Source organism: Corvus kubaryi, unplaced genomic scaffold, assembly GCF_017639235.1.
Source record: "Corvus kubaryi isolate FWS band 111438036 unplaced genomic scaffold, C.kubaryi_AGA036_p1.0 136, whole genome shotgun sequence".
Lineage (NCBI taxonomy): Eukaryota > Metazoa > Chordata > Aves > Passeriformes > Corvidae > Corvus > Corvus kubaryi.
This window is the reverse complement of record NW_024580670.1, coordinates 1574272-1591332: the sequence shown is the minus strand read 5'-3', so window position 1 is coordinate 1591332 and position 17061 is coordinate 1574272. Positions and strand designations below refer to the sequence as shown.

Genomic DNA, 17061 nt, shown 5'->3' with positions numbered 1-17061 from the left:
TTTGACAAGAAAATCTTGGTCTCTGGGGTGAGCTTGGGGTGTTTGAAGTCACTCAGAATCCACGAGCAGCCCTCGAGTGCAGACTGGAAGCTTTCTCAATTTAGCGGTCATTCGTGTCCCCAAACGTGGGACACAGTGTCTGAGAGTGTGGGCAAGCTGATGACAACTTTCTAGACATGTTACATCAAAGAAATGGAGATAATGTGCATGAAAATTACAACACTTGGCAGTGTCTGTAGTAGTGCGAGTTCAGGGCTGCAATAGCAAATCTGCTCCATCCGTGTCTGCAGCACTGTGCTGTCCCTACTCTGCCCTGCTGTCACACTTCCAGCCTCAATATTGCCTTGTAAAAAATACAGGATTATTCTCACAGTATCATAGAAGCGTTTTGGCTCAGAAACTGCTCTGCAGTCCACGTGGTTCTCTAGCAGCTCATCTGTTTCTCCTCAAATACTGAGGTTTTGTAACGTTTTTAACCATATTTTCAATGGCTTCACCTTGTAAAAAAAAGCCTTCAAAGCTTTTGGAATGAGCAGTAGGGGAAATCTGTAGAGTGGAAGTGCTGCCACAGGGCACCAGTGACACTTCTGTTCATTAATGGTTCTCTGTGTTTACCAGAGCTGAAGATGATGGAAATACAATTCACTGAGTTTGTGCCAGCCAGTATCTTCTGTTTAGACCCATAATCCTTTCTTGAAGAAGTTTTTCATTTCACTTATGTGGAGTATCATGAGTGCTCTTTAATAAAACATAATGGATTTGTTCTGCAGATACCTAATGTGCAGTTTGTGTACTTGAATGGAAAAGTAGCAGACTTCTGGGATATTTTCAGTGGGCAAAGAGAAGGCATGGTTGTCACCTTTTAAAAGTCCAGAGACTTGGCAGACAAATTTACCTCACTGCTTCCAGTGGCATCCTCCTCAAAACATCTTCGTAGAATGGGAAATCCATGTGGGAAGTCCCAAGTGGTCCTCCAGATTGAAAAGCTCAGGAAACTGCAGATAATCAGCTTTTCACATAGGTTTGGGGTTTTTTTTTACATAATGTCCATATCCTCAGATGTTTTGAGGGGAGCTTTGTTCTGCTTTTATCATTTATCTTAGAATAAGGTTCAGATATTTCATCAGGACAGTTGGCACTTTCCATGATGGAGCCTTTGGATAACATCAGTTGTCTGGGTTTCACTGGGGATCTGCTGAAATAGTTGTTATTTCTGAATCTATTTTTGAGCATCTCTAATACCAAGGACACTTGCAATCCACATTTCATAGCTTGTGTCTGGTTTATCATGTGGGAGTTGCTGGTTGGATTGAGAGGTTGAGAATCTTGTTTTTTTCCAAAGGTTGGAGTTGTTGTGGGTAAAAATTACCTGAGGCATCTACAGGTGAGTAACATAGTCCAGTGCTACCTCATGCTGCTGCAGTTTTCCTCTGGAGCCATAAATCTGGGAAGCATTGTTTTAAACCTCCTCCGTGGGAGAGCTGGCAGGAGCTGGTGCATTGAGCCCTCCTGGAGCTGAGGGTGCCGAGGGCTGGGTTTTAGGGGCTGGAACCAGCAAGTGGCACCATAGGGGTGAAGTGGCACTGCTCAGGCGTCACCGCTGGTGAAGTTCTGAGACCTCCCCCTCCATTTACAGCAGAGCCAGAGGGGGCTCCAGGAGCTTTTGGAATGTTCCATCCTGACTGTAAAACCGCCAGGGCTGGGTCCTGTCCCTCTGTGGGACTAAATCTGAGCATGGCTGCCTGGGCCACGTGTCACAATTTGAGGCCGTCCCAGCACGTCCCCACCAAAGGGTCTCACCTCCTGCTGTGCAGACCCACAGCTGGAAATGGATATTATCAAATCTGTGCGATAGAATCGGGGTTTTTTGGTCGCTTCTGCTGTTTCTGAATGCCAGGATGTTGTGCAGAAAAGGAAAATTGATCTGAAACCTGATTAAATTAATCGGAACCCTGAAATCCTGGAAATCAAGGCACAAAACTGATGTAGATCTGGAAGCAGAGACTGGACCACCTGACACAACCAGGAAACAGTTCTAATGCAATTATGATACAATTAATAATTGGAAATAAAGACAGTGATTGAAACAAATGAAGGAAGAGAATGGAAAGGAGCAGACAATGTTAAAAGAAGATTTCAGTTTGTTTTTCTGAACTTGGAAGCTTATTTCTGCTTTGAGGCTACCAACAGAGGTGGTATTTGTGAGCCAAGACAACTCTCTTTGCTGACTCTGGGTGGATGTGAGTGTAGGATGCCTTCAGTGATGCAGCTGGTGTTATTTAATAATTCTCCCAGCCCATCCATCACTTCTGAATCCAGCTTTCTCCCTGATTCATGTATTATCGTTGTGTCAGTAAGGCAGCTTGAAAGATGCCTGAAAACAGTGAAAATACCTAATTATTGTTCTTTGTGGAAAAGGAAGTTTTTAAATAGCTGTAGCACAAAGTAGCTTGAATACATTTATTTTCTGTAGACTTTTCAGGCACACAGGAAGGCGTGTCTGGTGGTGACAGTGGTCATGCCTTGAGGGGCAGATGGGCACTGTCCTTTTTGACAATCCAGATGCCTTGGTGCACTGTTGTTGTGGTCCAAGGGCTTTGTTACACTTCCACCACAAGGATTTAATTAAGGAGTAACATTATCAGTGCTGCAGTGATAGGTAAAGGTTTGATCATTGCTTCTCCCCTCCTGTTTTCCAGCTGATTGCACACTGGGAAAGCCTCCCAGCTGTGACTGCACAAGGCCACACTAATGTGCAGCCTTGCTCATCTCTTTGCAGCTGGTGGCGGGGGGACTGAGGGCAGTGAAGCTGTTGATTCACACACCTGTGAGAAGGCAATAATTAATAGGCTTTGACACTCAAGGACTGGTAAATATTGTGGGTTTGAAGGGAAATCGGGCTAGGAAGCACTTGGTGTTTGGGATGGAGCACAGGTGGATGGATGCTTCTGGCTTGGCTTGGGTGGAGAGACTGGGACTGCTCCAGGCAGGGAGAGCAGGTTAGAAAGGCAAATCCTGCAGGAGTAGAGTGCTTGTGGGGCAGGTGAGCCCTGCTTTGGCTGCTGTAGCTGCTATGACAGAGGGGTGAGAAGCCTCATTGTAGTTTCAGCAGAATGTTCTTTTTTTCTGGTTGTTTTTGTCTCCAGGATTTCAGGGAAATAGGTGAGGCATTGTTAGCACCTAAACCCAGACTTCTTTGCTTTGTAGTTGGACACGGAGTTAAAGAAATGAAACTTGTGGTTTTCTCTGCAGGTGTGTTTTAGGTCCTTGGTTTATCACATGAAGTTCTGGTGTTCCTGTGGGCTCTTACAGCCTGTTCTCCAGGGAGATATAATCAGCTGTGATAAACCAAGGAGTCAGAGAAGCTGCTCTGTCTGTTGGAAAATAGACAGCAAGTTAGTGGAGTGTTTATTTCTGCAGAAGGCTCACACTGGGAGCATGTATGAAACATCCCTGAGATGGATGATAGCGTGTTCCGCTTCTTTTGCTGGAAGACAGTGAGGTAGTAGAGCAGGCAAAAATAAATTGAATTACATCCATGCATTTAAAAAAGAGAGAAGAAAACAACAACTCAGTTAAAGTTGAAAAAGGATCAGTTTTTCTTAAGTAACTCCGTGTTGTGCTCGTGTGGTAGCGCTTTGGCAGCTCCGTGGAGCAGGTGAATTGCATCCGTGTGGGACACGTGGAGCATCCCCAGGATTTGGGAATGTCTTTGCAGGCTCTCAGGTGCTTCAGGTGGTGGCAAGTGCCCCATCAGTGTCTCTGTGACACAATCTCTGGGTGGGTTTGCCTGTTTGCAGTGGCAGCCCTGCATTTACATCCCCGCGGAAGCCCCGAGGACGTGCTGCCGGTGGGACGAGCTCCTGCAGGCCTTGCTGGCGGGCTCTGCTTCCGCTCCCGGCCGCGGAACATTTGTTCTTCCCATCTGCAGTGCAGCCCAGCGGGGCTGGCTGCTTCCCATCGCTGGGATCCAGCTGTCTGCCGTCCCGGATCCAGCGTGGCTCTGCTGCCTTGGCTCCTGGCGCTCACTTCCCTTATTTGGTAACGCACAGCTCTTAAGCTGTTCCTGGAAGGGGCTGTTTTGCTAGTTTAGGGACTATTTTCCACTTTCATTTTTGATCTCTAAAGCCATGGATTGTGTTTCAGCAGCGGTGCTGGCACAGCTTAACTCTTAAGTGCTGTCAGGCTGGAATACTGTGCTTTTTAGAAGTGCTTGGCTGTTTCACTCTCTGCTGTAACGCTCAGTTTTGCTGCTGCAGAGGCAATATATGGCAGCACTTGTGTTTACGGGGTGTATACACCTTGTCAGCATAACCTGCTTATTAAAACGACTTCCAGAGTGCAGCCTTCAGTGCTAAGATTATGTTCTGGAAGCCAGATTTTAATTAGCTGCATGATTTGTTGGCGTTTTCCGTGCTGTGTTCCCAGGAGGGGAAGCGGCGCCCAGCGCCGGAGCGAGCTTGGACAGATTGAGCTGCATCACTTGATAGGCCTCAGCAGAGCATCTGTGGGCCCCTGCCAAAAGGACGGGGACTGTTTAAAGTGGAGAGAGGGAGAGGCCTTTGGGAGGTGAAAGACTCAAGCCCAGGAACAGAAAGCAAGGAATAAAGCTCCCCGACTGGGAAGAGATGTAGGCAGCGGCGTTTTGCTGCGTTTGCCTGGGAATGCAGCACGGTTGGGCAGCAGGACTCTGTTTAGCTCCAGAGTGGTCCCTGTAGTTAAGGCAGGCCTGTTTTTTTTGCATTTGTCTTTGCTTTATTAAGCCAGTTTCTGGAAGTCTGAACATCTGTGGCAGCTCACCCCTCCTGGGTGCTGCCCATGTCTGCCCACAGTGTTGGTCACAGCTGGCTGTGCTCTGCGAGCTCTGCAGAGGAGACACCAGCTTGGGAATTCACTCAGAACCTGTCAAAGACTGCTCTCAGTTGGCTGCATCCAGAGAGGAGGAGGGTGGGCACATGGCAGTGCGATAGGGAAGGATCCATGGTGTGGGAATCGTGCTTAGAAAAGGAGTTGTTGATGCTGTGCTGTGACAAAAAGTGCAGTTGCTGCCTTGGAAAATATATAAAAGGAAACATTGCCAAAAAGCATAGTAATTATTTTTTCCAGTTTTGCTTCCTGGCAGAGCCTCAGGTGAAGTTTCTTGTTCAGTACAGCACCTCGTGCTTCCAGAAAGGCACGAGAGAAAATCCAGGAGGGAAATGGGCAGGAACACCACTGAGCAGTCTTACATCTTGGTAGCTGTGGGACAGAGGAGCCTGCAAATATTGCTGGGAGAGGGAGAAGTTCTCTTCTGCGTGTCCATGTGGAGAGGGAAGGAAATCATGGCATGAAGTTGTAAAAATAAAAATAAATTCTGTATCTGTTAGATAGAGAAATAATGGAGTGCTGGAAGGGATCGCTTCAGATGTTACGCAGGAGTGGAGCTAATTCTGCCCTTGGAAGGGAGGGATGATCTAAGGAAGCTCTCCAAGGGGCTGTGAACCTGTATTTGGAATTCTGCAGGAGGCACAGTGGGTTGGGAGTTCAGGAGGGCAGCACCTGGTGCCAAAGGAAAGAAACAAATAAGCATTTCAGGCAAGAGATCCCAAGTGCTTCATTAGTGTAAGAAAAATTGAAGCACTAAATTCAATTCTGTTATTTCTTCCATTCTTCCAACCAAGACCTCAATAATATTATCAAATATTTATTTAATGTCCCTACATTTTTTTTGGCAATGTAGTTTTTCTTTAAGCCAAATCCATTTAAGAGCTGAAAATGGAGCTGCTTTATTGAACAGCTGAAAAATTTGTCTTTTCTCTTGCGTGATGCTGTGGTGGTTCATTCCCTGTGACACGCACACGAAATGTTTTTAAATAGAAGTGACTTTTGTTACACTGTTCAGTTAGCTCTGTCTAATAGCACAACAGTATTCTTTCCATGCTGGTCAACACTGACGCTTCCAGAGGGGGTTTGAAATTTGATCTTCCTTGTTCTTCCTGTGCTCAGACCGTCCAAGCTTTCCCTGCCTCCTGCCCCCACTTCCTGCCCCGTTTTCAGCAGGAACTTTAATCCGGAAAAGCAGGAGCAAGTGAAGAAGCAAATATGAGAATGAAATCTGAGGGGTGAGCAGCCAAAATTAAATGAAATTTGGCCAGCAAATAAATCTGCTTTGGTTTACTGCCGGGGGTAAAATGTAGACTGAAAAGACCCAAAGATATTGAGGAGGGAATGTTGCAGGGTTCCTGTCCTGAGAATTGTGTTGGTGTCTCACAGGGAGATTTGTCATGGAAACTATGAAAAGAGAGAGAGGGAATGGCTTCCTGGGTCAAGGATCCAGCTCTCAGGCTGGGAAAAAGGCTAGAGCCACAACAATTTACTTAAAATTGCTTTTGCAACTCATGTGACATTAGTTTGCCGAATTCCCTTCGTATAAAGTACAAATCCTTCTCCATGTGTGTAAAAATTGATTTTCAGTGCCTGTGAGGGAGAGAAAGGGATGGTCTTTCAATTTGTCCAGGTGGCCTCTTGTTCAGGGTTCCTTTTCAGGCTGGACCAGAGATGCAACTGAGCTAAGACAGCAGAAACACTCTCTGGGACCAGCAGCTTCCTTGGGATCCTGGGTTAACTCGCATCAACATGTGCAGCTGTAAATCCCTTGCTTGAGGTTTTTTCCTTCTCTTTTTCCCTCTCCTCAACATGAAGAGGTTTTTTCCCAACTTCTGTCTGTTATTAGCCAGGAGCCATCAGAGTGCTTTGACGATTTCTAAAGAGATTATTCTTTACGTAGCTTCTCTTGGTCGCAGTTATCCATCGTGTCCATAAGTGAGGCTGTTCCTTAATGCTTCCAGGGATACGTGGTGCATTCACTGTGTCCTTAACAGCTTTCTCTGAGGGAATTGGCTCTGTTTTGTCATCCCAGCTCTCTTGTAGCCAGCATTGCCCATCCAGGGACACCTTATCTATAGTGATGACAAGGAGAGGAATGGTTTCCTTGCTTCTTTAGCCTGAATGGATGTCAAATGGGATATGTTGTAGTTAAATCAGTGGGGTTTAGGGTTTTTTTTTTCCTTTCTGCTTGTGCTGCTCTCCCTTCTGGCTCTGTGTTTTCACGCAGCATCTTCCCTCAGTACCAGAGATAGAAAAAAGCATCTGGTCTTTCCTGCAAATGTTTCCTTTTGGAACTGCCTGTATATCCAGTGTCTAAATATTTCTCTCTTTTTGAGTAGCAGTTTTCTTTTTGAAGGAGACCAAAGAGGTTACGTGTAGAAATAAAACAAACACTGGTGTGTTCTGAACTCTTTGAAACACAAGGTGTTTACTTAAAGGTGCATTTCTCAGGTCAGTATTTTGGTCGGTTTTTGGGCGCTTTGCTGCTGTTGTGCTCGTGGGGGTGCCTGGGGGGTGAGTTGTCTGTGCTTTGGTTCTTAGCTTACCCTGAGATGTGACAGCGTGTCCGGAGCCTCAGGAGATGAATCCCTGCAGGTGAGGAGTGACGTGTTTGCTCTTCCTTGCTGCAGTCAAGTTTTCCTCTTGGGCTTCTGCTGAGGGAAAAGCCAGGTTGGACGGGGCTTGGAGCAACCTGGTCTGTGGAAGGTGTCCCTGCCCATGGAGTGGGGGTGAAACTGGAGGAGCTTCCAGGTCCCTTCCAGAACCCAAACCCTTCTGTGATTCCATGATTCTAATGACAGCCTTATCCCACAGCACATTTCAATAAATCTAAAATGCTGTGTTTATTTTTGTGAAGTCACAGTGTTGGGTGCAGGCATATGCTAGTTAGTTATGTGGTCAAAAAGCCATTGCTTTTTAATTAATGCTTCATTGCTGAATATGTGGCTTTAGCAGACGTTGATATTCAGTGTCCAGCTCTCAGGTATATAATTTTTCTCTCTCTGAAATCTCTGTTCAGTCTTCTCCCTTGGCTTTGATACCTCAGCTCCAAGTTAATAACAATTACATTATTTCCTGTGTTGTTATAGCTTGAACAAATGAAGCAGCAATTCCCATTGGTAGGGCTTTGCATAAATGAATATAATAGCAAGAGGGTGGTTACCCTCGTGTCTTGCAGATAGGAATTGAGGGTGGTTATTTTAACACAAAAATTAAAATATATTTAGATCACAAATCGTGCACACTCTCAGTTTAAATGTTGGTTACAAGGGTGATTTTCCCCCCTTTATTCTGCTTTAAAAAGCAAAGCATTGAAAGCCCTTGAAATACAAGATGCAGCAGCACAAAGCAGGGAGGTAACAGACGTCACCACAGCAGAAACCTCTAATAAATTTTGTCATGTAATTAGTGCAGGGTTTGAATCCTGAGTGACTGGGCTGCTTTGCAGAGGGATGTGATTGCTACGAGATCTTTGGGCCTGGAATAGAATCCCAGAATGGTTTGGACTGGAAGGGACATTAGAGCTCCTCCAATCCCACCCCTGCCATGGGCAGGGACACCTTCCACCATTCCAGGCTGCTCCAAGCCCCAATGTCCAGCCTGGCCTTGGGCACTGCCAGGGATCCAGGGGCAGCCCCAGCTTTTTCTGTTCCGTACCAATGCCCTGCTCACCTGTGCTTCAGTTTCCCCACGTGTGGAATGGCAGAACTGTTGGCAACACGAGGTTAGAATTCAGCTGAGTTCTTCCACCAGGTTAAATGTGCAGGGTCCAGGTTTGGTTTCCTGGGTGGAGCTGTGGATGGAGCTCCTTTGGGAGCACAAGGTGAGTGCTGCTGCATCCTGACAAAATCCCTGTTCTGAACTGAGCTGCTGTGCTCCCAGCAAAGCTTGATCACTGCAAGTTGAAAATGAAAGGATGTCTTCTCATCACATAGAGAGTCATTTCAGTAGGATAAGGCTCTTTTTTCTCCTTCTTCATGGAAATGCAGGAATGATTAATAATCAACACATTTCTGTAGCTGCTTTTGTTCTATATTCTTTGAACCTCTTAGGCTGTCATCTATTAATTTTAAATCTCAGAAGGAACAAGTATAGAAATAGATGATGGAGTAATCCAGGCGTTTCTGAAAAGGTGAAACTTGTCTGTGATTGAATATGTGCATTTTGTATTATTCTCTGAGTCTCCTGTGTGAAAATACTGCATTTGAGCACAAGAGAGGTCTTCATTTTGTCTTTAAATAAACTCCTCATCTTGTGGAGCATTACCATCCTTGTGAGTGTATTAAAGCTGTGCAATTTTGTAAATATAAAGTCAACAACTTCTATTTACAGTATTTCCATCATTGCCAGCTATGTTACTACTTCATTACAGCTATTCTTCCATATTTAAAATAAAAAGGAAAAATACTATCTGTGTATTTATTCTCTCCTGTGAGCAGGCTTTGGCCTTGGGAAAATATCAGGTATCTAAGTATAGAAAAAGTCTGAAGAGAAACTGCTAAATTTCAGCAGGGAATTGCTGGTTTTCTTTTAATTTTAGTTTTGCTGTGCAAAAATGAGTTTGGTTTTTTCCAAGTAATGAAGAAACAGCTGTGTTGGTGTTAAATATTCAGTGGATTTGTAAGTGACTTATTTAAAGAATCTTCATCTTTATAGATTTCCCTCATTTGAAAGCACCCTAAAGTATGATTTTTGTGAGGGGGAGTAATTTCTCTTGGTTCTTACCTTTCTCCAGTTGGCATTTTGGAGAGTCTGGGTTTAAAACCCGAAATAACGGCACACCTTTTTGTTGCCAACAAAGTATTTGATTCCTGCTCTCTCCAACTGCAGAAAAGTTGGTGAAGACCTTCTTCTAAGTGCCTAAAATAGGCAGTGGAGATTTGGAAAAAATGATGAGTGGTGGATTGCACAACCAGCCTGGCTGGAGCTGAAACTGCTTCCAGATCATTCTGGAACGGGCACGCTGGAGAAGGGCAGAGGGAGGAAAATGGGCTGGGGCCTTCCAAACTGAGCTGAGCTCTGACAGGACCAGGATGGCACCTGAAGGAGCTACAGAAAAGATAGGGAGGGATTATTTACAGGGACAGGACAAGGAGGAATGGTGTCCCGCTGCCAGAGGGCAGAGTAGGATGGGATATTGGGAAGGAAATCCTTCCCTGTGAGGGTGGGCAGGCCCTGGCACAGGGTGCCCAGAGCAGCTGGGGCTGCCCCTGGATCCCTGGCAGTGTCCAAGGCCAGGCTGGACATTGGGGCTTGGAGCAGCCTGGGACAGTGGGAGGTGTCCCTGCCCATGGCAGGGGTGGCACTGGATGAGCTTTGAGGTCCCTTGCAGTCCAAAACGTTCCATGATTCCATGAATCTTTGCTATTGCCTGGTGGAGCTTTGGGTGTCAGCAGTGCCTGTTCAGGAGCTTTCTGAGCTGTCCTCCTAGACCAAGGGTAGAATTACCATAATGGCATCACTTAATGCCCCAAATGGTGGGAAAAGCCTCTGAAGGGGAGGCTGGAATTGCCTGGGAATGTTTGATTTACATATTTCTAGGCAACTTCGTGTGAAAGAAGGTGATGATGTCTTGGGTGGGCTCTGAAATACTCCCTTCTCCATAGCATTCCAGCCTCTCTAACCTTGGTATTTGCAATTTTTGACAAGTTTTGCATTATATTTTCAAGTAATCTTATTAATGCGCTACCTAAATGTGACTTAAATTCCCGTGTGATGGACTCCTTTGTAAGAAAAAGAAAAGCTTGGTCTTTGTCAGGTTTTTCATTGTGCTATGAGAGCAGAAATTGGACATTTGAGATGGGGCTGCTTGGGCTGGAGGGAAGGGTTGGAAGTTTGGGATCTGTGCCTGGTTGGAAAGGAGCGTGGTGTAACTGAGAAGGGAATGAAAAATGGAGAAGAGAAAACAGAAAGAACGGGATAGAAGGAATTGGCAGTTGGAATAATGGTGCTGGCAAGTTTCCCTCTTCCTTGAACCCTAAAATACTCTGGAACACGGGAGTTTCTAGCGTTCCCAGGATCCTTGCTTTTGACGACTCCTCTGTGCTGCCGGTGCACGCAGAGGGTAACCAATCCTTGCCGTGATATTTCGGGGAGCTGCAGGTGGCAGAGGCCCACGTGGGCTGCGTGTCCCACCAGTGAGAGCATTCATCTCTCACGTGGTGCCATGGCAGCCGTGCTCGGCCTCGCTTTATTCCGTGCAGAGCAGCCGCTGACGGAAGAGCAGGATTTAGCTTGGAAGCGTTGAAATGCACATTGAATATGTGCCCGTGTAGCATTCAGCATCCTGCTGGGGTAGTGTAGGATTATGCAATCCCTTTTTCCTGCAGGACCTTTGTTGGGTGTTCAGGCTTGATGTATCATCGTTTCACCAACAGTGACGTAGTATTTTATTTTTATACTTCTTCATTGTGCACTTCTGCCATTTTTCACCGTATATCGTGAAGATCTGAAAGGAAAATGCATTCCTTCCTGGTTAATATTCAACAAACAGTCTATAAAAAGATGTCGTTACTGTGCAGTAATTGCTTTATTTATCACCTTTCCTCTGTGGCTAAAGCTGCTGGAATCACTGAGCGGAGCAGGGAGCTGATGGTTTGCTGCTCTGGCTTCATTTTTAAGTTTTGGCTTTGGATTTTGGGCTCCTGTTGTAGAAATAGACCTAAATTCTGTAGGGATGGTGTCCAATACGAGTGGCTTTATCTTGCACAGTCATCAGGACTGTGGGTTGCAGATCAATGACCGTGATGGGACTCAGCCAGCACATCCTTGGCTTTGTAAACATCCAAGGCCACGGGGTCTGGAGATCTAAAAGTCTTCTGGTCATAAAGTTCATGTATTTTGAACTGTGGTGAAATACATTTGGTGGCCATACGAAGGTGAATAAGATAAAGTTGAACTTCTCAACCACTTCAGAAATAGATTTCATAGGAGAAATACTAGAAAAAAAATATATTGGGTGCTTTTCATTGTTTGTTTTAGATCTGTAGCTTTGTTACTGGGGAGAAAACCCAAGAAAAACATGTTGTGTTTTGCTTTCTTGCACTGGACAAGGTCAAACACACTTGTAGCCCTCTGTGGGTGCTTTAGGCAGGAGAGGGGGTTACTTGCAGTTAACAATTTGGAAGTTAAGCTTAACTTGACAACTTTCTTGACTGAAAAGGATGGAAAGAAGTGCACTGTGACTAAATCTAGCGTACAATTAATTCTTCTCTGCAGTTCTGTGTGTTAATTGCTGTCATTGTGTGAACTGATGGTTTAAGCAAAAATAGAAAATTTTATAACTGGTGTGTTGCTTACAATGCGGAGTCTTAGCTTGAAGTGCCAGCCCGCAGTGGCTTTTTGAATCTCTGCTGTGCTGTCAATCGCTGTGAATCATCCTGGTGGAAATGAAAAAGATGGTGAAGAGCGCAAACCTGGAGAGTGTGGTTTGCACTTTTGCTGGTGGTTCAGCAGCCCCAGGCTGGCAGTGTGGATGGAAGTGGAGCCGAGTGTTTCTGCAGAGATGCAGTTCAGCCTCCTTCCTCGTGCCCTGAGCTCTGTCCTTCCCCGGTGTCGCTGCGTCCAAGGGCCCCGGTGCCATACCCAGCTCCTGCCGGATCTGTTGCTGGTGTCCCAGGCTGCTAAACCAGGGTGGAATGGGATGGTCTCCGAGGTCCTTCCAACCCAAACCATTCTGGGATTCTTTGCCCTTCTGTGAAAGGTTTTGATGTTGCCTGGTGTGCTCTGGGGATGGATTGGAGGAAAGGCATGACAAGAGTGAAGGTGTCAATCTCAAATGGCATCCAGAGGTGAAATTACCAAGGTCTGTCTCAGCCCCTTCAACTTCAGCCTCTGGCAGAGCTGCCATGACTTATCTCTGGTGTGGGGTTTCTCCCTTCTTGCATGCAGAGTGCCTATGAACAAGCAGCTCCGTTTTTCAGGCAGGGAGGATAAACCAGGTGGGTCTCTCCTCACCTTGGTGCCTCCCGAATTGCGGTGCTTGCCTGTAGGGATGGATACCCCAGGAGCCTGGAGAAAGGCCGTGTGCACGAGGAGCCTGAGCCTTGCATCTGCTCTGTTGCCAGAGAGGCTGGGAACAGCCTCCTGGCTCTTCTGGCACTTTGTTTGAACTTCTGAGCTGCTACTTTGGGCGCTGCCTTTGAATAGCTGAATTTATTTTTTTGCGTGTTCCGTTGCTTAGCGACGAGAGGAGGAAAAACAGTCACTGCAGCTCATGTGGGTTTATTACTGATAAGTTAGCATCTCTAATACAGAAATGTATTTTTAATAAGACTAATGAGCTGTGATTCCTGACTTTTGCCAGGCAGAATGTTAAATAAACTGTGTTGATGCATTGGGTATAGAACCTGACACCCTGAAGGGTTTGATGTTACCTCGAGCTACGCCTTGAATGTCTGTGCTTGGGCAGGCTGTTGTTTGAGGTATTTTGTGCTGCTGCCACTTTATTAGGTGAGGTTCTCTTAATTTTTTGCCCTGTTTTCCCTAGCAATAGAAGGGATTTGATTTAAAAACTAAACAGACAACAACAGCAGTGAAAAAATCCAAAGCAAAACCCCCCACCCTGACATAGTTTACCTGCTGAAGTAAAAAACTCCAAGCTGAAAGTGCAGAAACCAAGTCTGTTTGCCTGGGAAAGCGCTGGAACGTGTTCCCATTTTAGTCTGGTACCGTTTTTGACTGGGACAAGTTATAAATTTTCTGGTCTTGCATCAGATGTTGGCAGCAGCAGTTGGTTTTTATCATTCATGGGGCAGCATTCCTGTTGCTCAAAAAAGCATTTGTCTGATCAAGAGCTTTTTGGAATTTGTTTATAAACCTTTCCTTGCCGCTGGAATATTTGGAGAGCGTTAGCAGCAAGTATCCAGATAATTATGACTGGCTGAAGCCATCTCTGTGTTTGTTCCATGTTTTTCTAGACTGCCTGTTCAAGCTATGTCCCATGAACCGGTACTCGGCGCAGAAGCAGTTCTGGAAGGCAGCAAAGCCAGGGGCCAACAGCACCACGGATGCTGTGCTGCTCAATAAACTGCACGTGAGTATCCCTCTGCAGGGCCCTCCTCACCCTCAGCACTCACAGCTATCCTCCTTTTTAAATAAGGATTTCCAGTCAGCTTGGCACAGTTGAGGAGCAGACACCGAGTGTACATAAAAATCAGCGTGCAGGATTCCTTTGGAGATGTTCACAGTTTCAATCCTCTGATTTATGACAAATTCACAGAATAAGCTGAGTTGGAAGCAGCTCCTGGCCCTGCCCAGACACCCCATCAACCCCAGCCTGGGCATCCCTGGCAGCGCTGTCCCAACGCTCCTGGAGCTCTGGCAGCCTCGGGGCCGTGCCCATTCCCTGGGGAGCCTGGGCAGTGCCCAGCACCCTCTGGGGGAAGAACCTTTCCCTGATCTCCAACCTAAAGCCCCCTGACACAGCTCCAGCCGTTCCCTGGGTGCTGTCCCTGCTCGCAGAGAGCAGAGATCAGTGTCTGCCCCTCCTGTTTCTGCTCAAGGTCTGGATCCCCCAGTACTGTGTCTGTGATGCTGGGGTAAAGCTGGGGTAGCCCTGGAGCTTTTGTCATTAACCTGTGGTAAAGATAATGGTGCTCCAGGGCAGCATTTTGGGTGTTAACAGCATAAAAAGGGGACCCTTGAAAGAATTGCACAGAGGATTCTCAGGCACTGCATCTTGACATGGGAAATCAGGAGCTGCTGGTCTGATCAATCTATTGGGATTGCTCAAACAAACATCGCTGCTGTTGATACATGGAAAGGTTGATGGGTAATTATGAGTAATTATAAGGCCAGACAGCCTCTCCTTCCGTATTAGCTTGCAGTATTTAATATTTTCTGGGTAAAATGTTGACATTCAGCAGCTGAAAACTCAGTAAGGCAGTTGATTGCTGTTTTTAGAGCTCCTATATAAAAAAAAGCCAACTTAACTTAAATACCATCTGTTGACTTCAGAGTTAAATAAACTCAGTGTTTATGTTAAAATTACATAGCTGGAGTACTTCATGTCAAAATTACAATTCTAAATATTTTTAGGTTCTTTAAGCCTATATTAAGCTCATTGTAGCCTGGAATATGAAATGGCCCCGTAGGAGAGTGTCACTTGCTGATTGCCATATGGCTGCCTCGCTCCTGCACTTCACAAAGACCTGCTGGTGGACTCCTTCTGCTTCAGAAAAATGTATTTATAACCCAAAAGCATCAGCTTGGCAGGGACAAAGCTATTTTGGTAGCACAAAGCTCCCTCACCTGGGCCGTGTTTCTCATGTTGATAAGGGATGTAGGCTGTGGCAGCAAGCTTAGAGTGATGGGGGTTCTGGGGTTGGCTGTTTTGGTGTATCAGGAAAGGGGAGAGTTCATGGGTTTTACGAGAAAATAGAGTCTAAATAGTGCAACATGTAGAAGAAAAAGGCTTTGGAATTGCCCTGGATTACAGTCTCATTTGGAGTTGTCTCCCCTTCCCATAGGACATCCCAGTGCAGGTGTTTGGGACCTGTCCCTACTTTTCTGACACTTGACCCTGTTGTGCCAATGTTCTGGAAATACAGGATGAGATTTTTCCAGGATGAGCCCCAGCTGAGTGATGCTTGCACAGACACGTCCCACCTTGAGCTGCTTGATTTAGCAGAAGGATTTGAGTGCCTTGCAATTCTATGGGGGTTTATTTAATCTTCACCCCTTGGCCATGAAGTCAGGTGGGCCTATCAGGTCTGCAGCGACCCGGGGCTTGAAAATAATTGTGTCCCGTGTACGTCACTCATATCAAAACTTCCTTCTGCTGCTCCTGCGTGTCCATGTGTCACCTTTTCCACTTGCTGGTGCATGGAATGCTCTACACCCTGTGCTGTGCATGGGACCCTGTGCCTGGGCTCACAGCTGTGAGTTCTGCCCAGGGTGAGACTTCTTTATCAGTGCCTTGCGTTTCCAACGCAGTTGATGATGCAAGATGTGTTCATCATCATCACTTGCCTTTTTTGGCTTCTGTTTGTCTGCTGGTGGAATTTATTGTCTGCCATGGAGCGCTCCATGCTGAGGTCAGGTTATTTTAAGTTAATGCCATTTAAGGGATTTAAAATCTGGGACACTTGTCTCTCTGTGGTCGCAGCATCTGAGCTGCTTGAGGAGCTGACATCTAGTGGCCAGAAAAGTGGTTCTCCCGTGGAGACTGTCGGGTTTGGGGGATGCTTTTGAAGTATATCCTAAGTCCTAGTTGTACTTCCACAGAATACACTGTTTTCTGTATTTATAATAAATGTGGCACCCAGTGTGGCAGGGCAGTCCTGGCTGTGGTTGCTGTTATTGGGGGAGGGCTCCAGTGTCTTGATGAAACCTTTTCTTGACAGAATACTTGGAAATCAAGCAAAAAGGTTGTATTTTAGTAGTACAGAGAAAATTGTGTTGCATTGCATGGCTGAATAAAATTTTGAATTTGAAGGAGCAGCTGTAGCTCAGGGTCTCCTGAGCAAGAAGCCAGTTTTCATACCTAGCACAGCATCTAGAAATAGCAGATTTTAAGTGAGCTGGAGCTGGTGACATTCTCTAACAGTGTGCAAAGAACTGCTCCGTTGTCCTGTGTTATTGGTACTTCACCTCCCTGTAGAGAGGAACTGTGGACACTTTCTTCTCCAAGAGAAAACTGGACCTGCCACAGTCCTTGAGACCCAAGAACCAAACCATAAGCCTTGATGCTCAGCCTCCTAAAAAGTCCAATTTTAAATTGCTCTCCACCTCCAGATAGGAGTTAAAGCAAATAGAGATTTATGTTTTTGATTCAAAACATCATCTTTCCTGTAAAGTGAAGGAGAAGTTCTTTACCAAATGAAATTGTTTTAAAACAGCCTGGGCCAAATATCTCACTTGTAAAACAAAAATGGCAAGAGGCTCACTGTAAATTATTAACTAGGTCTTTGTGTCTTTATAATAATTCAATTTAGCAAGGGCTTTCCCTTTCCTTGCCCTGTTGGTGTGGTGCAGGAATGCTCAGCTGTGGCACACAGGATCCATCACCTCAGGGAGCACAAACTCTGGTGTGGGGGGTCAGGAACTCTCAAATCCAGAGCTGCAGTGGGCATTTGTACGAATCTTCCCAAGGATCCTGCTGCACAGGGAGGGGCATTGGAGCCTCCAGAAAAACACAGCTTGGAGGGCAGCTGGAGCCTGTGTTGGCAAAGGAAAATAAAGAATCAAAGTTGA

At 45.9% G+C, this 17061-nt stretch overlaps 1 protein-coding gene across 11 annotated transcripts in view; it reads left to right on the top strand.

Moving 5' to 3' along the window:
- Positions 1-17061, top strand: part of ITPR1 (inositol 1,4,5-trisphosphate receptor type 1) — a 160363-nt gene that overhangs the window by 33697 nt on the left and 109605 nt on the right. For all 11 annotated transcript variants that reach the window (XM_042013414.1, XM_042013385.1, XM_042013421.1 and 8 more), the window contains one exon: positions 13785-13900. In XM_042013414.1, the coding sequence (XP_041869348.1) occupies positions 13785-13900 (116 nt within the window). The remainder of the gene's footprint in view (positions 1-13784; positions 13901-17061) is intronic.